Raw genomic sequence first — 22,853 nt, forward strand, 5'->3', positions numbered from 1 at the left:
CCAGGAGTTCACTTTACATTAATCTGCTAGAGAGTAAAAAAAAAACAAAAAAAAAAAAAGCACATTCTACAATTTTCAATTATTTCACACATAATATTGCTGTTCTAACTTTATCATTTCAAAATACTGAAAATTTATGTAATTCAAATTAGCTCTATAAATTGCAGTACCTGCGGTTGCTTCTCTGGGGGTGGTTCTAAATCTTCAGGAGGCAATGGAGGAGGTTCCAAATAATAGCTGCTTGGTTTCTTTAAGCAGTGAGTATGCCAAAGCAAAAGCCTGTGTGTTTCTTCTTGCCGCAGTGGTTTCCGTTCTAGCCTTACTGCTCCAAACCATGCCCATGATAAAGGAGCAGGGTTTTTATGACCTTCCAGAAGATCCCAAGGGCTTACTTTCTGTTTTTCTGCCACTTGGAGACCCTATAAATAAATATATATATATATATAATTACTACTGTAAGAGTGTAATTGGTACCATATAGGTACTCAAAGTCTGTTAAAACTTTAGCATAAAAGTATGTACTAGGCAGACCATTAAGGCAAAAGAACCTATAAAGACTAAGATAACCTGTGCTGGTTTACTCTGTTGTACCCTAGAAATAAACATATGATTAGCAATAAAATAAGGAATAATTATTATAAAATTCTTACAAATGGTAATTTACATTTAAATATTTCTTTTATTTCCATATTTCCTTAATACAATCTACAATTTGTTATTCTATATTTCTTTATCATAATCCAGTCTTGTCCATCACATACCATCCTTTAACTCTTTGCAGTTATACAGGATCCCTTACTAAAGGGTCAGGCAGTTACACTCCCAGTACCATTATCAGAAGCTATTTTCTTTGCTTTTCACTTTTTACTTTCTAACTCTAAATTTTTATACCTCAAGATCTATTAGAGTAATTTGTTGAGAGAAACTGAGGTACTATTACTTTACTTATTCTTACCTCCTTATCTCAGCATAAGCTTTCTTTTGCACATGTATAAATTTAAATAAAAAACACAACTCAATTGAAAATTGAGTTGTGGTATTTTTTAAACTGAAAATTGAGTTGTGGTGGTTGGTACTCATTTTCTGTATTATTTTCAGTATTATTTGTTTCAAAGCTATCTGTCGGGCTAGCTGTTGTCTTGCCTGTTTGCTGTTAAATTTAAATTTAAGTATAGATTGCCTTAATGTTTTTTATTTGGACCTAGTTAAACAGGCAGATAACAATCAGAAACAGAATAGCCTTGCTAAATATTGATGGGATGTATTGACTGGTGTTAGCCCACGAAAAAGTGCCATTCAATGTATCCAATTATCAATAATTAGCCACATAATCATTATTTTATATTTTTTATTTTGACGTGAATAACATTCTATGCTGGGGATACCCTACAGCGCTCAGGCTGTCACAAAAAGTGAAACTCTAACCACTGTTATATCTCCGAAACTAATAGCCAATAGTATAAACAATTTATACTTATTTTGTCAGGTATATAATGCTGTCAACAAATATGCAAGAAAAAAATTAGAAATTCACAAATAATGATAATCCTGCCTTTGTTTTGTGACAAAATACTGTAGCTACAGAAAATATAAAAAAAATATATACTTGGATCATTCACAGAACAAGAAGTTCCCACTGACAAAAGAAAAACCACATTAGAATACTCTTGATACTAGTTAACATGACTGCATCTGAAAAAGAATGCGAAAGAAACATTGAGCAGGTTTATATAGCTATGTGACTTGCAGGTCTTGGCATGTCCAAACATGTCTGGTACATCTAAACCTGTCAGTCACGAAGGAAGTAGTATGCATATACATGGAATGCATATCTAAGAAAGCAATTCTTGCTGTTTGTAAATGTAGTAATATTATTCTTCGCTTAACAACAACAACAAAAAAAAAAAACTGTGTATATAATCTGTACACACAAAAGATGTTTTATGTGAAAATATCTTCGATAAAAATCAGAACTGTTTTAAAATCGAACAGCTAGAACCAAAATTATGAACGATGCATAACGCTTTATGCTCATTCCTGCTACTTGCTGTACCAAATCAACATTAGTAAAATTAGCGTCATACATCACCCCGAAATATTTAGTATGAATGATGTAATGTTTTAAGCTCATGCCCACTAGTTACTCTACCCAATCAAAGTTTAATGAAATCCAAGCCAATAGCCTAAATACCCATTTGATTGTAGCCATTTGTTGAATAGTATGACTGCCACAATACAAGTATTTGTATTATTCCAATCTGCATTTTTGTTACATTCCATTGTTAAGTGCTGCTACAGATGTTTTCACATCAATGATTTTCAGAGCAGTGAAAGGAACTGAATGCCACACTGCTATAGCCTTTGTGTTCAACGATGCCGAAGTCAAATGCAGAGCACTGTAAAGAGTATTAAGCAAGCCAACCTAACAAAATAAAAATGGAGGTATCAATGAGCGAGCAAAAATGACAGACTATCGAGATTGCATAAAAGACAAACAGAAAATCAAGCGCTGGATTTAGCAGAGCCTTCAACCAGCAGTGCCACTGCTCCATCTAACAATAATGTACCCGAAGTGAGTATTAATTATGTACAATGGAACATTTCTGAATTGTGGAGCAGTTGAGTTTAAATGATCGAGCTCCTTTTCTTTACTACTATTTACATATGAGAGTTTGAAAAACCATTGAACACCCATCGAGAGTTTGAAAGGAGATTTATGAAAAATGATTTATGTTCTGTATGCTGTATTTGCGATCGTCTAAGGTTCAAAAATGACACAAAGCAACCAGCTACTAAAGATGCACCATTGACATGCACTGCATTTTCTGATGTTGACATTATCCTTATGTGTAATAGCTTCAGAGGATCACTTAAGAACAGCACCATTCCAGCGCTATGTAAGTCGAACAGCTTTGTCTACCCAGAAATTCCATTGCATTTACCAAAGTTGGATTTAGTGACAGAGAGGCTTCTTTCTCCTAGCTTACCATTCATGCAAATAAGGCTCACGAATCATGCATATGGACAAATATGGCATTCTGGGCCAAGTGTTCAATGCGCCTGTTTGTCAACACAATGGTCCATTGCTTGCCAAGGAACATTGCTCACTTGACCCAGAATGCCGTATTTGTCCGTATGCATGTCTCAGGTATTTGTACATATAAAATGCAAGAAATTACACAAATCCAACTATTTTATCGGGTTAGTAAGAAAGCGTGGCTTCACTATTTGGTTGACATACCTCCCTATCAATTGTATCAAATCACGACAGATCAGTCATTCTTTGATGACAGTCACGTCAAAATTAATTTGGCTAAGGATGACATAAGCAAAGCAGTTCCATTCGAGGAAAATCCCATCGCCCAACAGCAAGCATTGTTGTGGAGCGGCAATAAATATCTTAGAATCGCCCCAGGAGAAACTAACGTACCACAGAGCTTACTGTTTGACAAGTATGCAGAGAAACTGTCCTTTCCCAGCATTTATCTTGGACAACTCAGTATGTTCAGAGAGAATTTACATGTGACTCCATTCGTGATGGCAATGAGTGAGCTCAGACGATCTGATCAACGTGGCATTACTCCATATCATCTCCTTTACATAGCAATGAAGGTAATGAGAGTGAGAAAGAAACTCTTTGATGGTGGCTTTCAAATACATGGGTAAAGATACAAAACTGACCTGTGAATAAGTTCAATACATTAACAGATGCAGCGAAAACAATTTGGCCTTCCTAAGGACAATTCCAACCTCGATCTACTAATGGGCTCAATGTAAGCGTGATCTGTTTGCCATGATTAAACAGCTCAGTAAACCTCCAATTTTCTTGACTCTGAGTGCCAATAAAATCAGTTGGCCACGAATGCTTCTACTATTGTACAAGCTACAAAATAGGGGGGGGTGACATTACTGAGGATGATGTGAGCGACATGGACTTCATGCAGAAAGCGACGCTAGTGAATGAAGATGCTGCAACTTGTGTGATATACTTCAAGAAGATTGTGGATGTAATTATGAACATATTGCAGTCGAAACACTATAGCCCATTTGGTCAATTTTACATGGTCAACTTTTTCAAGTGCATATCATTTCAAGTGAATTTCAACATTGTGGTAGTCCACACATGCACATTTTGCCGTGGTTAAATAATGCTCCCAAAGAACCTTTAACGAGAACAAAGAAGAGGACATCGCAATGATCGACAAGTTAGTGTCTGTCTCTGCTAGCAAGGCTTCAGGGAACTTCAAACTCACAAACATATATTCACATGTTACAAGAAAATAATGCTGTTTAAAATACAGATGTGTCGATTTGAAGCACCATTCATACCTTGTCATACGAATGGCGCTTCAAATTGACAAAATCACGTTGACATGTGATTTTGTGACACAGAAATGATGTGTCACAAAATCAAGTGACACGACATGGAAATGACATCACGTCCGGTTTGTGAATCAAATCAACAAACCGGAAGTAATGTCAAGGGACATCATTCCATGCAAAATTGTGACTTTCGATCTGTCAATCAAATTGCCAAACCGGAAATGACGTAAAATTATGTCATTGACAACTCTGATTGACACGTTTTTCATCCCCTTGGAATTCACTATTCTGTTATGATTTTGTGACATGTTTGTATCGCAAAACTATTATTTTCAGCTAGTCGATCAAATTGTAAAACCGGATGTGATGTCAAATGATGTCAAATCCGTGTAGCAAAAGTGTCATTTCCATGTCGCAAAATCGTGACAAACTGGTTTTTCTTCTGTCCAAAATTTAGTAGGAGCTGCCAAAGATGTTTTTACATGGAAAAAAAAAAAAAACAACCACATATTTTTCAACACAATTTAGCCAACAGCTGTATTTCAAGAATCCACAAAATATGAAATCTGGGCTTTAAATTCATTTCTTTCATTTAATATGCAATTTCATAATTTAATTAAAATGGCCTCTCAGAGGCTGGGCTAATTAAAAGAACCTCTTGCAATTTTAGTAATAAACACTTTATGGTTTTGATATGAAAATGGCTGGTTTTCCATCTCCTAGAATACAGAATTTGTATCCTCAAGGCAGTAGCATAATACTTGAAGGTTAAACAACTGCCTATTTTAATAAATATTCAGGAAAATTTTATGACACTTTTATGTTATAAACTTCCATGAAACCCACAGTTCAATAATGTTAAAGAGTGGTGTTGCCATTTTAAACTTATTCCGCTGATGAAGTAATGAAAGTCCACTGATATAAAGATGTTTCACAAACTTATAAATAATAACATAGATGCACCCACATTATTTGCAAAAATCAACTTGTCCTACTAGACCACTTAAATTGCCCACTATGTGTGTTTTAACATGCAAGGACTAATTACAGTATTTTTCAGACAATAAGATGCACACCCATGTTCAGAAGGCAAAAATATACATATGTATATTTTAGAAATATAATTCCGGAAAAAAAAATATTTTAGTGCATATATATTTGAAAAACAAATTCAGAAGCGCTTACTAAACAAAATGTCAGCATAATATGAAATTTTTACTCGTATAATGCCAATAAGGCATCACTGCTATTGTTGCACTCACTGGCTGAACTTTCACTTTCTTTAAGGAGTACATTATTTTCAGAGCTATCAAGGACATGATTCCACATTTCTTGAAAAACATGGGAACTGCCTCATGCTTCACTAACTCCCATTAATTTTTTGCCCATCCACACACCTGGAAAATGGTTGGTCATTTCATTCATCCTGTTGGTGTAAAAATTGTTATTTGGAGCCTCCATCCCTTTGGTCTACTTCTGACAGATGAATAGTTTTAAAGGGCATGTTAATTGAGATCTCCAAGGGGTGCAGTTGGCGAAAGTTTGCTGGAATTACAGCTAAATCAGTGTTTAACTCAGCAATTGTCCATTATGTTGCCTCTGTCAGGGGTGATCAGAAATGGTTGCAAAATAAAAGAACTGATTTCTTTTGAGCCTATCTGGATGTTTTGACCATACTGTCCCCAGCCACAGTTAAAAATAAATACATCACTGAATGCACCTAGTATATCTTCAAACCATAAGATAAAAGAAAAGTTGTAAGCATTTTCCAAGGGGGAAAAAAATGTAGTCTTGTGGTCCAGAAAAAGCAATACTTTTACAGATTTTTAACAGAACCTCTACATTTCTTAACAGTACAGACATCAACATCTTTATCTTTAAAACTGTGTTTGAAAAGAGTTATCAAATTTCATTTGAGGTGTCTGATCCACAAATTTTAAGTCATCTATTAATAAAGACTGATATTTTGTTTAAGTTCATAAATAACTTTTATAAAGGCTTGGTAACTGCTATATTTTAACTGCATCGTTTTCTTTGCACCTTAAATGTTTGTATATATTTCCACATCTGGAAATACTTATCATTATATGACAATGCTGCATAATTCTGTATATTTTTTTGCAACTTATACCTGTACAAATTTATTCAAATTTTTACAGGTATAAATTAAATTTAATCTTAAATTTGTATTACTGGCACAAATGTTTTGACATTATTGCATGCACGTGGATGAAAAACAGCTCTTTAGGTACCAAGTTGTTATTACATTACTCTCCCTCAGTTAATTTTTTTCAAAATTTTAACTTTTCTGTAAATGCAAGAAATATGCTATAAATAAATAAATAAATATATATATAAATATATATATATATATATATTTTTATGAAAACCCCAAGCATGAAAGTTAGAACCTATATTACTTGTTACTGTCTATGGGTTGTAGATTAAGAAAGGAGATATCTGATGACATTAGATGAACTTCTGTAGATTGCAATTTTCTGGAAATATAGGTGAAGGAAAGTTCTTCAAGAAAATGTAAGTAGAAGGAAGGAATAAATAAAGAAGATAAAAAGTTAATTCTATGAGACTGGAGTTGTAGTCCTACAGAATTAACTGTACATCTACAGTAAATAAATGCTAACTAGTTGTAGCACATGTGTGGACTGTTTTGGAGGAGAGTGGGAAGATTAGAGATCTACAGACAGTGCTTAGCATCATAATACACAGCCATTTCTGTATAAACAGAAAATTTTTAAGGTGGCATCGTTTTAGGTTATATCTCATATTGTGAATACCTTCACAACGAGTTGCCATGATATTGCACTACTTCGAATAAGTAACGCTTCACCTAAGGAGAAGACTAGTGTTACTTATTCTTATTCTCCAAGTGATGCAATGATGGCAACTGCCATCATTGCATCACTTGGGTACCTACCCACTCACTGACGAAGGGCCAAATAGCCCTGAAACAGTGCTGTCTGGGTGGTGGTACCTATCTGAGAATAAGTAACACTAGTCTTCTCCTTAGGTGAAGCGTTACTTATTCGAAGTAGTGCAATATCAAGGCAACTCGTTGTGAAGGTATTCACAATATGAGATATAACCTAAAACGATGCCACCTTAAAAATTTTCTGTTTATACAGAAATGGCTGTGTATTATGATGCTAAGCACTTTATATACATAGTCTAAATTTGTTCGCAGCTTGAGGCTCTAGCCCTAAATGCGCCTTAGATCTACAGACATTAATGACATGGAAGGTCATTAACATCTACAGAAAAGGCATGGAGAAGAAAAGGATGTCTATGATGCAGAGTGAAGGGGCTTTGAAAGAGACAGGTTATTAATTAATCTAATTGCTTTATTTTTGACAGAGTCTGGAAGCTGAGAGAGGTTTTGGAGGCATCATCCTAGATGTGGGAACAATATTCCATGATATAATGGATTTGAAATTTGTACAGTGAGTGGCTGTCTAGAAGAAAGTAACACAGAGAAAAAAAAAGAAATCCCAGCTTTCTGGATACAGAGAATGCAAAAGAGAGATTAGAAGTTAAGGTAATTCCTAGTAAAGAAATGTGATCTTGTTTAGAAATTTGAGTGCCATCAAAGATGGGCAAAGAATCAATAGACTCTTTTGCAAGAAATAAGAAAGAACTGAGTTTTAAAGGGATTAAAGCTAAGTAAATTTTCTTTGCCCCACGTAAGAACTATATGGAATTTGCATTTAAGGACTTGATGGAGGATATTTGAAAAGTTGAGACTGTCTGTGCAGAGCAAAGTGTTTCAAATTGGAAGGTGGAATACAGTTTTATATCATCAGCAAAACTATGAAAAGGATTTCCAGTCACTAGAGGAAGGCCATTAATATAAAAGAGGAAAAGAGTGGGAGAAAGAAGTGAACCTTGGGGAACACAAGCATTAGTGGAGATGTCAGAAGGCAGAGAGCCATCTACCATCACTTGTAGTGAGTGGGGTAAAGAGAGAAACTGGATACCTAGTTCCAAAAAACAGTCAACAAACTATAAAATGAAACTTGTTAAGAAGGCCAAACATGATCAAAAACCTAAGAAATGTCAAGAGCAACTGCTCAAAGTCCACAGAACTTTTCCATTGAAGATGTGCAAAGATAAGTAACATAAGCCAATATATCAGCAATTGATTCACACTAATGGAATCCATATTGGTGATCACTGATCAGAAGGTAGGTTTTGAGACAGTTTTAAGGGTTAGTGGTTGATGAATTTCTCTACTGCTTTAAAAAGAACAGAGGTAAGAGCAACATGGTTGACTGGATAGAAGATATCTGCTATCTTTTTTTAGGGACTAGCTGGATATGGGCATATTTCCAAGAAAAGGGTAAAACACTAATGGAATTAGAAAGCATAAAAAGGTGACAGAACAGGAGCACAGGTTTAGAGAAAAGGGGAGAAATGCCATCAGGACCTGGGACTTTTTAGGCAATAAGATTGTTCAGAATTCGTCTTACAATCCTTCTATTGGAAGGCCATAACAGGAGGTAATGAGTGGAGTGTACTGCGTATGATAGGAGATTTACCAATATCATCAATACAAAATTTAGAAGAAAAGTAGGATGCTGGTAATTTGACTTTATCTTTAGCTGAGGCTGCACAACAGAGCTGACAGGTTTTACCAGAAGTTGGAGAACTAATGGACAGAAATTGTGGCCAACAGCTTTGGCAAAAGACCAAAACATTCAATTACCATTTGGACACGAAGTAAGTTTTTAAGTTAGGATTAATTAATAACAGTTTTACAATTGTTGCAAGCATTCATGTGGGCAGGAAATGAAGTAAGGGATCTGGAGGTAAACAATTGTGAGGTGCAACATTATCTTGAACAGCCTTAGTGCATTTATTATAATACCAAGGTTTATATAAAGTTGATTCAATTTTAACCAAATTTGGAATTTCCACAAATAAAATAAGGATTTACTATTACTTGTAAAAGGAAGTTAACTTGTAGAGTTAAGATAATCGGTACATACAGAAACCTACTCCATTGTAGCAAACTGGACAATAACAGTAACATTTATAAGTGAACACTAACTAATCATGTCAAACTGAGAAATATTAAATAAATGTGTGTGTGTGCGCATTGAAGAACTGTGTAATGCACTCAAAGTAGGAACTAAACTTGTAAAAGGAAGTTAACTTGTAGAGTTAAGATAATCGGTACATACAGAAACCTACTCCATTGTAGCAAACTGGACAATAACAGTAACATTTATAAGTGAACACTAACTAATCATGTCAAACTGAGAAATATTAAATAAATGTGTGTGTGTGCGCATTGAAGAACTGTGTAATGCACTCAAAGTAGGAACTAACGAGGAAGCCTTTTTTTGTTTAAAATAAATAAATAAATAAAGTTTGTGTGGATGTATGCACTACAGTGGCGAACAAAAAAACTGCATCACCTTTAAAAAAAAGTAACACTTGTAGAAAAACGTATAAGATATTGTTTGATTACCATCATTTTGTTTGTCGCAAAGCAAAGGTATTGCATCAGATAATGCTTCTATTGCATCTGACAGTAATTGCAAAGGTACTGCATCAGCCGTTTCTATAAATACTGCATTGGAGGGTACACACACTCATTAGTATCCTGTTTTGCAGAGGTGTAAGCATGACTCCATATGTTCAGTTGACACCAAGAAAAAAAAAAGTGTAGCTGTTGCTCTGTCCCAGGAAGGGCTTTCTACGTGTGCTGTCACTGATAAAATAGGCTGCCACCAGTCAACAGTATACAGGGTACTGAAATGAAAGCGTGACACTGGTGATGGGAAAATGAGACCTGGATCAGGCCATAAGAGAGTGACTACACCTTCTCAAGATCAATATTTGAAATGGCTATGCCTTCATAATCGCCATGCTAGTGCTCCTGATCTAAAACTAGACTTTGACATGGCCTCTGGTATTGAAACAAGTGCATAATAAACTATCCAAAGACGGCTTTCGGAATGTGGTCTGCATGCCTATCAGCCCAAGAAGAAGCCTTTGTTGACCCAACAAATGAGAAAGAAGTGACTTGCTTGGGCTAAAATGCATGTTTCATGGATAAAAGAGCAATGGAACACCGTCATCTTTTCCGACAAATCGAAATTCAACCTGCATGGCTTGGATGGGAAGCGATATGTCAGAAGATGAAAATCGGATGCATACCATCCTGACTGCATTACACCGACTGTAAAGTGTCAAATGATCTGGAGATACATAACAAGCAAAGGGATGGGACGGATTAAGTTTATTAACGGAACAGTGAATGCAAAACCTACACTGCTATCTTGGAGAAGTGCCTGAAACCCGTTATTAGGGACCACCACAGACGTCTAAAACTGCATTTTTCAACAGGACTCAGCACCTTGCCAAACAGCAAAACTGTTAAGTTTTATGCTATTTAGATTTAATTATGAGTTTGTCTTTTTTGTCTCACAAGGCTTAAAACATACTTACACCAATGTTTTCCTTTGTTTTTCTCCCTTAAGATGCAGTCTTACCTCAGAAATGCTGGCATTACAGTGTTGGACTGGCATGGCAACAGTCCACATTTGATACTTATTGAAAATTTCTGGTACACAATGTCGTCTAAAACTGTTCAGAAGAAGTCAACAAGTAAGATTCAGCTGCAGGAGAGCATTGTAAGGGTGTGGTACCACGAAATTGGGCAAGCGTATATCAAGAAGTTGATAAACTCTATGCCAACTCTATGCAAGAAGTTGATAATTACAGCTTGAGGAGGAACAACAAAATATTGAGGACCTATTTTGCTGATTTACAGTACATAATACTCATAATACTGTTACTCATTTCAGTTTGTACACGTAAATGCAATAAAATGTATGTTTGGTAGTCTTGATTGCCATTTGCATGATTTCTCATATTTCCATTAATTATGCATTTTACCCTTTGGGAAGATATTTATGGCAATTTGGTATATCAGGTGGAGTCTTTTTATTGGATTTCATTCACAGAGATATATATCCCATCTAACAAATGTATTTCGAACATTTCTGCAACCCACAATGCAGAGCAAAACACATTATTTGCAAAATTTCCAAGTGATGTAGTTTTTTTGTCAGCCACTGTATGTATGTATATCGCAACAATGCATGACCAATCAAAACATTTAGAAGATAATTCATTAAACAGATTTCTAGTGCAAAATAAATAATTCAAAAATACAATATGGTAAGTTTAATAATTGAACTGTTTAACAATATCTTATCAATAATTACTGCATTACCTGCTTCTTGTCAATTGAATCAAATCCTGCAATCTTGTTACCTTTAGTGTCAATCAAACTTCCCATTGGTTCACAAGTAATAACCTCACATTGTTGTTTTGGAAGTGGAAGTAACTGACGTACCATCTGAAGGGCTTCACTGTCCTTTTCTGATAATTCTTTCTACAGTAAAAAAATTAGAATGATTCTATGTATCCATGCTTTACACAGTATACCACATGTTAATATTTCATAAGAGATGCCTCTATGATAATATTCCATAAAAGAAAAATATGCAACAGGGAATGGGCTCATACAAAATACCAAATAATAATCAACCACACAGCAAGAGATATTATTTTTTCCATTTCAATCAGTTGTAAATGTACAATGAATTATATGATACTCTTAGGTACAAATTTTGTTTAAAATTTAAAAAATAATAATATTTGGGTATTAATAACTGAGTAGATAGTTTTTTTTGTGATTTTTTTAAATGAATAAATAAGACAGTCATTAATTTTCAAGTAAAAAAAAAACAGAAATTTATTAATATAATCATTTTTTGCTCTATATTCAGTCCAATTCACTCACTTATGTTGCCAACACCTCAAGCTTGCTTATCTCAAGCTGAAATTTGAAACAGCCTTTTTGCTTTATTCAGTAGAGCTGCTCTTACAGGGGTAACTTTTGTTGGATATTTCCTACTGGACAGTACTGAACTTGATCATGACCACAATTAGATACAATAATGTATGCATATAAATTAGTTACAAAGTAAATATCACCAAATTATCATAAAACTAACAAAACTAAGCAGTTAACTGCACTGTCACAAATGTGCACATCACCCTATATCAGCTAATGCATGCTGCCAGCAACTGATCATAGCATCATAACTCTTATGCACAGACAGGAACAGCAAAATGTCCTTTTAACGTGAGAGTTCTAGGAGGTTTACAAGGGTAGACAGAGGTTTATCCAGGAGTAAAGTATATGATAGTAGGGACTACATGCAACTGAAAAGAAGAACGATCAGTTTTGCATAAATATGGGTACTTGGTAATTAAAATTTCATTACAGCTTGCAGGGTTATCTAGTCCACTTGTTTAGCAAAATAAATATCACAATCTAGCACACTACTACTGAAGGTGGGAAGTGATGTAGCATATTGTGACTTGTTCATTCAGTATGTACTAGAACAGTAAACCAGTGAACAGAAAAAAAAAAAAAAAAAAAAACAGAAAGCTCCAGATAAGAAAAAGAGCCAACTCTTCCACCCTTTCCACAGATCCAAGACTAGAATAGCCACAACCTAAAAGGTTTGGGAAGCAATGCTTAGCTAACCATTCTGAAAAAATAAAAATCAACCCTGAGGCATATTTAAACAAGAATCACTGGGCTCCAGGATAAAACTTGGCAACCTACCATTGGCCAATTAATAAGATGTAAGTATTAACACCCATACCCAACATATGCATAAAACAAGCTACTAACAGAACTCCTTAAGTGAGTAAAGGAGGCTTTTTAACAGGAAAGTCAACATCTTATTTGCTTTTAGTTTGCCTTTATTTGTATAAAACTTAAAAATTATATAATTGGATATTTGCAGTAATAAATGTAACAATTTATTTTTCTGTCCTTTAGTAGAGCCACGCACAGTGTGATGAGGGGTGAGTATTAGTAGTGACAAATGATGCAAGAAAGCAAGATTATACATCAGCAAAAGAAAAATTTCCATTTCACCTATCCCCTTCAGCAATTTGTGCAGTCTTCCTTCAATTTATTTAAGCTATCCACTTCCATGACATCTAATGGAAGATTTTTCCAGCAATCTACCACCTGCTGGCTAAAACTTGTGCCATCTATTCTGCACCATTCTCCCTCAATTTGAATTTATGTCCTCTTATGTTCTTTTCACATAAGGAAAAATACAAGGGAAAAAATCCTATCAGCACTGAGCTTGCTCAATCCAGTCAAAGGCTTAAACACCTCAATCAGATCACCTCACAGGTGCCTAGTCTCCAGATGCTGCAATTTGCAGAACTGAAGCCTTTCTTTCTTGGTAAGAGCACTCCTTTGTTCTCCTCACCAATTTCACTGTCCTCTGTACGGTCTCCAACAGCTCCATGTCCTTCTTAAAATGAGGTCTCCACACCTATATGCAATACTCAGGATGTGGACTGACTATTGTCTTATACAATGGGATAATCACATCCTTATCCCTGCTAACAAAATTCCTGTATATCACTGACAAAACCCTATGAGCTGTCCTGGCAACCTGTCTGCATTGGTGAGAACTTCATATTCGACTGCATAATTAGCCTGAGATCTTTTTCATTTCCCACTACCCTGAGTGTAGTACCACACAGTTAGTACATTAATCTGGGATTACAGCTGCCCATATTCACTATGAATTTGTCAATGTTCAACCTTATTTGCCATTTCTCAATCCAACTGCCTAATTTTTCTAGATCTTGTTGCAGTGGCATTCTGTTATTAATCATCCAGCCAACCTTCATAAATATCAATAATAAATAGAGAAACCATCTCATGTGACATTATCCGATTGGTCCCCAGGAAATTGTCCAGCACCAGGTTCAAAAAACAGATGTCCAGCACTGAACCTTGAGGGCATCGACAGAAAACATTTCACTGTAAACTACCTAGTTTGTATTGCTATTTTCCTGTTATAAAAATAGTTCTTAAAAGAGTTATACAGATTCTGTGGAATATTAATAACATTAGTCAACTAAGAGCAGTCCATTGATAACTCTCTGGTCTCTTCCACACAACCATCTGACTATCCATAGCAGTAACTTACCCTCAATGCCACAGTACTCCAATTTGTACAGTAGTCTATTATGTGCAACAGTATCAAAAGAGTTCCCGAAATCCAAGTATATGATACCAAAATCATTGACAGAATGTGCTGGTCCCACTAGAGCTAATTGTTTTCAATGACTCTATTGTCAGGGAAACAGGAAATATATTTCCTGTTTCCAAAAAGTTTCCTGTTTTCCAAAAAGGATTGGTGGAATAGAAGCAGGGTATATCTGCCAGGGGCAAAAATTTGATAACATTGTTGAGCAGATATCATCTTTCAAGGGTGCAAAAGGTAATATATTTTGTTGTACATGTTGGCACTAATGACATTAATAGTAGGAGATCCACAGACTTACCTAACTAGTATGGGAAATGTTGAAAAAAAAGTTGCGAGTTAAGGTTTAATTTTGAAAGTACAGGGTGGCCATAATTAAAGTATCCCTATTCAGAGCTCTCTGTAGCTCTAAGTAATAAGCGGAATGCCACCAAAATTATCAAGTAAACTATTCAAGGCATGGGGAGAAGGATGCTGTGAAAAAAAAAATTTGTTCCAAAATCTGCCGATATGGGGATAATATATGGCACTGTACAAGAGGAAAGACATGACAACAAAGTACCAACAAATAAATAACTAAGACAAACCTTAATGAAATTACAAATTTTTATTTGTGCTCTTTACAAAAAAAAAAAAAAAACAGAATTGCACTAAAGTTTTAAATCCAAACTAAAAAAAATAAGACACCTAAGAGAGCAGAAAATTTGCATAAATCTGAATTAATTTAATTTTCCCAGCAGCAGAGAGCTATAAAAGCACAATGCAAACATTGCAAGCATATTCTGCAAGTTTACTGTTCACAATGCATCGCACTCTGCCTGATCGTGCTTTAATTGTGATGTTCTTCTACGTTAATGGATACAATGCAGCAGCTGCTCTGCGTGAATTTAGATGCTGTAAGAACTTACATCAAGGTCCTTTATCAGATGCCGCAGTTAGAAGGATGATTAACAAATTTGAGGAAACTGGGTCCTTTGTTGTTAAGCCTTGTAGAGGAAGGAAGGCTGTTTCACCTCAGGTAGCAGAGGAAGTTGCAATGGCTATCATCCACCGATCCATGGGAAGTAGCGAGGCAACTGGATGTCCCATATGCCACACAGTGGGATATGGGACATCCAGTTGCCTTGCATCGAAAACAAACTCCACCATCAGCAACATCATTGACCATCAAGAGTAAACTGTGGGTGAGTTTGGAGCTTAAAGGTCAATGCAACACAGCATGTGCGGAACATTACTTCAGAAACTAATCCACTATTATTCATACAAGATCAGTTGCCAGCAGCAGCTGCAAAGAGATGATCCTGAAAAATGAATGGCATTTGCCCTAATATTTTTGGCCAGAATGGAAGTGGACGATGCCTCGCCATGGAACATTTTTTGGAGAGATGAAGCTCATTTTTATCTTGATGGGACTATCAACACTCAAAACTGACGAATATGGGCTTCAGAAGCACAGCATGCTATTCAGCAAATCCCATTACACTCGCTGAAAATGACCGACTGGTGTGGTACGACTTCAAATTTCATACTTTTTCGAGGAATTGCACCCAGCAGAAGCAGCCACCTGTTCTGTTATAGCACAAAGATATCATCACATGCTGAGCAGTTTCATTATCCCTCAACTGCCCAAAGAGGATGCCTGGATGAGACAATTTTTATGCAAGATGGGGCTCCTTCTTACAAAGGGTACTAGGAAAGTTTTGCAATATGACGCAACAATGAATCACAGAAAGCTGCTTGTTGTTGCATGTTGAGACATGTTCATACGTGCATAGTAGCCACCGCGCCAAGTCGATGGGCTCAGTTATTCATTAGTAGTGAGAGTGTAAAGTGCTTGCGATGGCATCGTGGTCACGAAATGAGATAAGGACAGTTTTGAGGTATAATTTCGTGCGTGGTTTAACCATAGACCAGTGCTTAGAAGAAATGACTCTTGCACTAGATGATGATTGTCCACATCGTACAACGATATTCAGGTGGTATAGAGAATTCCAAAGGGGAAATTTCACTCTGGAGGATTCTGAGAGGCCGGGAAGGCCACGAACGTCAGTTACGGAGGAAAACGTTACTGCTGTGAGGAAAATGCTTGACGAAAACAGGCGAGTGACCTACCAACAGATAGAGGATACTTTGGGCCTAAATGCACCAGCAATTCGTTCGATTCTGCAAGATCATTTGCACGTGAAGAAACTTTGTTCTCTCTGGGTGCCGCATCAACTGACTGAAGAGCAGATGACACGACGTGTGACTTGGTGCCGGGAGATGTTAAAAAAGTTTGATAAGGGACAATCTCGGTATGTGAACAACATCGTGACAGGTGACGAGACTTGGCTGTACTATTACGATCTGCCGACCAAGGCTCAAAACAAAGTTTGGGTCTTTGATGATGACGACACACCCGTAATTGTCAGAAAATCCCGATCTGTAAAGAAGAAAATGATAGCTGTATTTTTCAAATCAAGTGGAATTGTGGAACGTGTCGTTTTGGACACGCAGAAGACAGTCACAGCTAAGTGGTATACTGAACAATGCCTGCCTAAAGTCATTGGATCTATGAAGAACCTGCGGCCAAAGTCAAGAATGGACACCTGGTACCTCCATCACGATAATGCTGCAGCTCGCCGCGCCAAAGCCTGCACCGAATATTTGACCACGACAGGACTGAAACTTCTTGAGCACCCTCCCTACAGTCCAGACCTTGCTTCCTGTGACTTTGCACTGTTCCCGCATGTGAAAATGAAGCTAAAAGGGAGGCGGTTTTCCAGTGATGAGGACCTTCTACGGGCTTGGGACAACGAGTGTGCTTTACTCCCTAGTGAAACTTGGCAGAACTGGTTTAAAGATTGGTTTCGGAGGATGGAGAGGTGTATTGAATGTAGAGGAAATTACTTTGAAAAAATTAAATAAACAAAGCTGTATTGCAAAACTTTCCTAGTACCCTTTGTATATTGCACGACCATTACAGCAGCTTCTCCAGCATAACTTTACTGCAGGAAGAGTCATCAGTCATTTGTTTCCCATTGCATGGCCACCATGTTCGCCTGACCTTACACCATGTGATTTTTGGCTGTGGGGTCACCTCAAGGCCAATATCTATCGAGGAAGTGTCAACCGGTGAAATACCACCACTTTGCTTATTGGAGACTTGAAGTGGTGGAACCCATGTTTAGTCTCTAGAGCTAAGTTCTGGTCAATCCTTCCCTATCTCTTCCAGCATGCAGTATGATTGATGACTTTTGAGGTTATGATGAACATCGTGGCGAGATCCAATATTCCTTACATTTCGAGGGTACAGCTCTAAAACGGTGTTTGCAGGCCAGCCGCTAGTTAGTACGCCGGACCGAACCTATTGGTAACTCTCTAGGAGGCTTCCGGATCAGCTAGTGTATAATCTTGCTACCTCTACTCTGCCAGATAGTGACTGGAGGGAGTCCGAGTAGTGTGTATGTGGGGAGCATTGTCGAGGCCACATTATGTCAAGGATCTGGGTATATTCTTACCACGTGTACGCCATATCCAAAAATTTCATTACTTCATACAGCAAGTCCAACCCACTTTTTCTTACTATTGAATACACCATGAATTGTCAAACTAATAGAGCATGCTTAACTGCGAAAAGATCTAAACCTTCCAAGCACTTCCTAATTCATTTCACAAATATACGTGGCCTCAATTCTAATGTCAACGATGTCCATTTCCACTTGCAGTCTGCCAAACCCCACGTATTTTTTCTGACAGAATCTCAGTTATCGGTTGATTCAACTACTGCTCATCTCAGATGCCCAAATTATTCGCTGTATGATTCCTTACGCCTCAAAGGTGGTACTTGTGCATATGTCCATTCTGATATTCCCTGTCAGAGACTTGGCAATTTGGAATCTCCTCTCTTTGATCTTCTCTGGCTTAAAATCTCTCTACCTCATTGTGTCAAATTCATCTGTTGTTTCTACCGTTCTCCCAACTCAACTAATCACTTGGAGCTCTTTGACTGCCTCTCTCTCTCTTTGCAACTTGACTTTCTCCAGTCCAACTTTCCTAACGGTGAGGTAATTTTCCTTGGTGATTTTAATGTTGCCACAACTCAAGCTGGCTTCCGTTTTCTAGTCACAATGACCAAGCAGGTCGAGATGCTGAGGCTTTTGCAATTACTAATGACTTAGCACAGATTGTTCATTTACCTACAAGAATACTGTAAAATCCTAATCATAAAGCCAATACGCTTGATCTTTTTCTCACAAACAACCCTTCTAAGTACACGGTCGAAGTGAGAGGTCCTTTAGGCACTTCAGATCACAACTTGGTGATTTTCTCTTCTCCAATGGAACCTTTATCTCATGGCTATTCCCAACCTCGTGTTGTTTGGCATTACAAGAATGTAAAATGGGATGACCTGCGAGACTTCTTTTCTTCTTTTCCTTGGTCGGATTACTGTTTCAAAACTTCTGATGTCAATGTTTCCTCAGATAGTGTCAGTGAAATTATTCTTGCAGGAATGGAATCCTTTATCCCACACTCCAGTTTAAAATCTCGTCCTTTATCTAAACCTTGGTTTTCCAATAAATGTGCTAAGGCTGTCCAAGAGAAGAATGTTGCATATCGTAATTGGCTTGTTTCTAATTCTTCAGTTTCATTTCCTGCCTACACCAAAGCTCGCAACAATTGTAAAGCAGTTATTAATCAGTCCAAACTAGAGTTTGAATAGGCTAATAGTAGAAAACTTGCTTCTTGCCCTAATGGTAGCCAAGCATTCTGGTCTCTTGCCAAAGCTATTGGCCGCAACTTTTGCCCATCTCTGCTCCCAACTCTGTCCAAACCAGATGGTTCTGTTGTCACTTCAGCCAAGGATAAAGCTGACCTACTAGCATCCCATTTTTCTTCCAGCTCATGTATTAATGATCTTGGTAAAACACCTTCCACAATTCCCAACATGCACCATTCAATGCCTCCTGTGGTCTTTCGTCAAAAGGATATCAGAAGGATTTTGATGAATCTTGATGCTAAGAAAGCTCCAGGTCCTGATGGTATTTCTCCACTTGTTCTCAAAACCTGTGCTCCTGAACTTACTCCTATTCTTTGCCGCTTTTTTCACTTTCTTATTCCAAAGGTGTTTTTCCTTCTGCTTGGAAATTTGCTCATATCCAGCCAGTTCCTAAAAAGTGTGACAAATCCCTCCCTTCCAATTATCGTCCCATTGCAATTACTTCTACTCTTTCTAAAGTAATGGAGAAATCAATTAACCGCCAACTCTTAAACTACCTAGAAACCTTCCGTCTGATCAATGATCGCCAGTATGGATTCCGTCAGTGTTGATCCACTGGTGATATTCTGGCTTATGTTACCCATTTATGGACTAATTTAATGGAAAGGTTCGGTGAAACAGAAGTAGTTGCTCTTGACATCTCAAAGGCTTTTGTTTGTTTGGCATAAAGGTCTTCTAAACAAGCTTCCATCTTATGGTTTGCCAACTGTTTTTAGTAATTGGTTATCCAGTTTTCTCTGTGATCACTCACTGAGGGTGATGGTAGATAGCTCTCTGTCTTCTAACTTCTCCACTAATGCCTGTGTCCCCCAAGGTTCAGTTCTTTCCCCCACTCTTTTCCTCTTGTATATTAACGACCATCTTCCACTGGCTGGAAATCCTATCCATAGTTTTGCCGATGATAGCACATTGCATTCCACTTTCCATTTTGAGAAACCTTGTCCTGCTCAATCAGCTTAAACTTCTCGAAAATCTGCTACCAATTCCTTAAATGCCGATCTTCAGGTAATTCTCCAGTGGGGCAAAGACAACTTAGTTGATTACAACCCTTCTAAAACTCAGTCTTGTCTTATATCTCGCAAAAAGGATTCTTCTGCTCCTATGCTTATCTTTAGTGACACTCCAATTTCTAGGCAAAATGATATATCTCTTTTCGGAATTACCCAGACTTCTAATCTCTCTCTTGGCACAAGCACATTACAAATATTGCTTCCTCGGCATCTAAAAAACTTGGTTTTCTCTTTCGCTCTCGGCATTACTTTTCTTCCAAACAGCTGCTCAGTCTGCATGAATCGCAAATCCGCCCTGCTATGGAATATTGTTCCCACATCTTTTTGGGGTGGTGCCCCCAAAACCTCTCTCAGGCTTCTTGATTCCATTCAGAAGAGGGCAGTTAGTTAATTAATGATTCATCTCTAACAGAGTCTCTCCACTCGCTTTCTCATAGACGTACTGTTTCTGCTGCATGCCTCTTCTACAGATACTTCCATGGGCACTGTTCTGAATTGGCTTCTATAATTCCTGCTCTCTCTTTCAAAACAATCTGAACACGTGCCGCCACAGGCCAACATCCATTTACTGTCCAACTTCAAACCCACAGAACCAACTTTTCTTCTTCCTCATTTATTCCTTCAACTGCCGTTTTCTGGAACAACCTTCCTTCATACGTATTTCCTGAAAATTACAATCTACAGAAGTTCAAGTCCAATGTCAACAAATATCTTCTTTCATCTTCTCAACCTCCAACCCAAGCACGGTACTATAGGTTCTAATACCTCTCGTGTTTGGGGTTCACATTAAAAAAAAAAAAAAAAAAAAAAAACACCTGGCTGTCTTAAAGGACAACGTAATTCAGCATAGGCAGAACATTACTCCACAGATGTTGTATTTTGCAGTTGAGCACACTGTGCATCAAATGCAATTTTTGATCCAGAACAATGATAATCACATCAAAAACCAACTCCATCATTAGCGACATCATCGAAACATCGGGAGTAAACAGTGAGTGTGTTTGGAGCTGTGAAACCATTTCCTCTGGCAGTTTAGTTCAGTTTCTTTCTGTTTTTTTGCAAAGAGCACAAATAAAAATTTGTAATTTGCAAATAGGTAGATATTTCTCAGCATGGTCTATGCTTGTTAACAGGAGAGACTGCTTGTACAGGGATGGGATACAGTTAAATAGAAAGAGTACAAGAATATTTTGTTGCTCTCAAGTCAGTATTACGTGGGTTGGAAAACTGCTAGCTTAGGATATACAAACCAAATTAACAACAGCCACAGGCAGAAGTGAAAGTGCAGCCTTGAAAGAAAGGTGCTGGGGATTTTAAGGACTGCTGGGAGTCATCACAAAAACAAGTAAATATGTGGGTTGTGTTAGGATGGCTAACAATAAGAACAGGTGCACATATACTTGCTATACACCAATGCAAGGAGTATAGTAAATAAATTTGACGAATTTGAAGTGCTGGTCAAGACATCAAATACAGACATTGTGATATCAGAGGTGTGGTGTCACTCAGATATAAGGGATGCAGAATTTGAATATGGGAAGTACAAAGTATACAGAGAGGACATTATGTATTGTCAAGCATCACCAGGGGTCTCTCCTACAAACCACACAGTATACGTTGTGATGCTACATCTCTGTAAATGCCAGAGATAGTGTAAGTTTTAGTGTTTAATGTAGTGTACTACTGGGTTATTTTGGTCTGTTGTTCCTCCGGCATTTAGTCACGGAGGCCCCTAGTGGGACCCCGTGTTACTGTCCTCTGCCACAAGGAGGCAGATGGGTGTGAGTTTTTTTTTTTTTTTTTTTTTTTAATGAAAACCCCAAACGTGAGAGGTATTAGAACTTGTAATACTTGGTACTGTGCATCGGTTGAAGGTTGAGATGAAAGAAGATACTTGTTGAGATTAGACTTGAACTTTTGTAGATTATAATTTTCAGGAAATACATTTGTAATGAATAAAAAAGGGAAGAAAAGTTACATTGGACAGTGTTTTTGTCATGTTACTTGTGCATCGTCATGTGCCATGTGGAAGGTTTTCGTAATTTTAATCTTTCTCTTCTGCATAACTAGATGAAGAAATTCATAATAAGTGTTTGGTTAGAATTGCATTGCAAGCAAATTTTCTAAGTTAATATAGTAGAACTGATCATTAACTTTACACTATTAAAAAAAATTTTCTTAAAAGCAGAGTAAATGTGAACTACTATTCCATTCACTTCTTTTCATTTATTAAATGCAAAAATACATTATTATTATTACAAAGCAGTACTCAACAGATCATAGAATTCTAAAGTAACTACTAAACATCCTAGAAATAGTCCATTTCCACTTGCAGTCCGCCAAACCCCATATACGTTTTCTGAGAGAAACTCAGTTATCGGTTGATTCAACTACTGCTCATTTCAGATGCCCAAATTATTCGCTGTATGATTTCTTTGCCTCAAAGGCGAAAGAAATCATACAGCGAATAATTTGTCCGTTCTGATATTCCCTGTCAGAGACTTGGCAATTTGGAATCTCCTCTCTGATCTTCTCTGGCTTAAAATCTCTCTACCTCATTGTATGAAATTCATCTGTTGTCTCTACCATTCTCCCAACCCCACTAATCACTTGGAGCTTTTTGACTTCTTCTCTTTGCAA

General features: G+C 37.1%; 1 protein-coding gene across 4 annotated transcripts in view; it reads right to left on the reverse strand.

The window, feature by feature from the left end:
* LOC150091098 (mediator of RNA polymerase II transcription subunit 12-like protein) overlaps window positions 1-22,853 on the reverse strand; it is an 825,386-nt gene that overhangs the window by 197,743 nt on the left and 604,790 nt on the right. For all 4 annotated transcript variants that reach the window (XM_090374287.1, XM_090374270.1, XM_090374279.1 and 1 more), the window contains 2 exons: window positions 11,585-11,746; window positions 171-419 (listed from right to left, as the gene is read on the reverse strand). In XM_090374287.1, coding sequence (XP_090230413.1) covers window positions 171-419; window positions 11,585-11,746 — 411 coding nt within the window. The remainder of the gene's footprint in view (window positions 1-170; window positions 420-11,584; window positions 11,747-22,853) is intronic.

Source organism: Mastigoproctus giganteus, chromosome 1 (assembly GCF_048544385.1).
Source record: "Mastigoproctus giganteus isolate SK-2022 chromosome 1, ASM4854438v1, whole genome shotgun sequence".
Lineage (NCBI taxonomy): Eukaryota > Metazoa > Arthropoda > Arachnida > Uropygi > Thelyphonidae > Mastigoproctus > Mastigoproctus giganteus.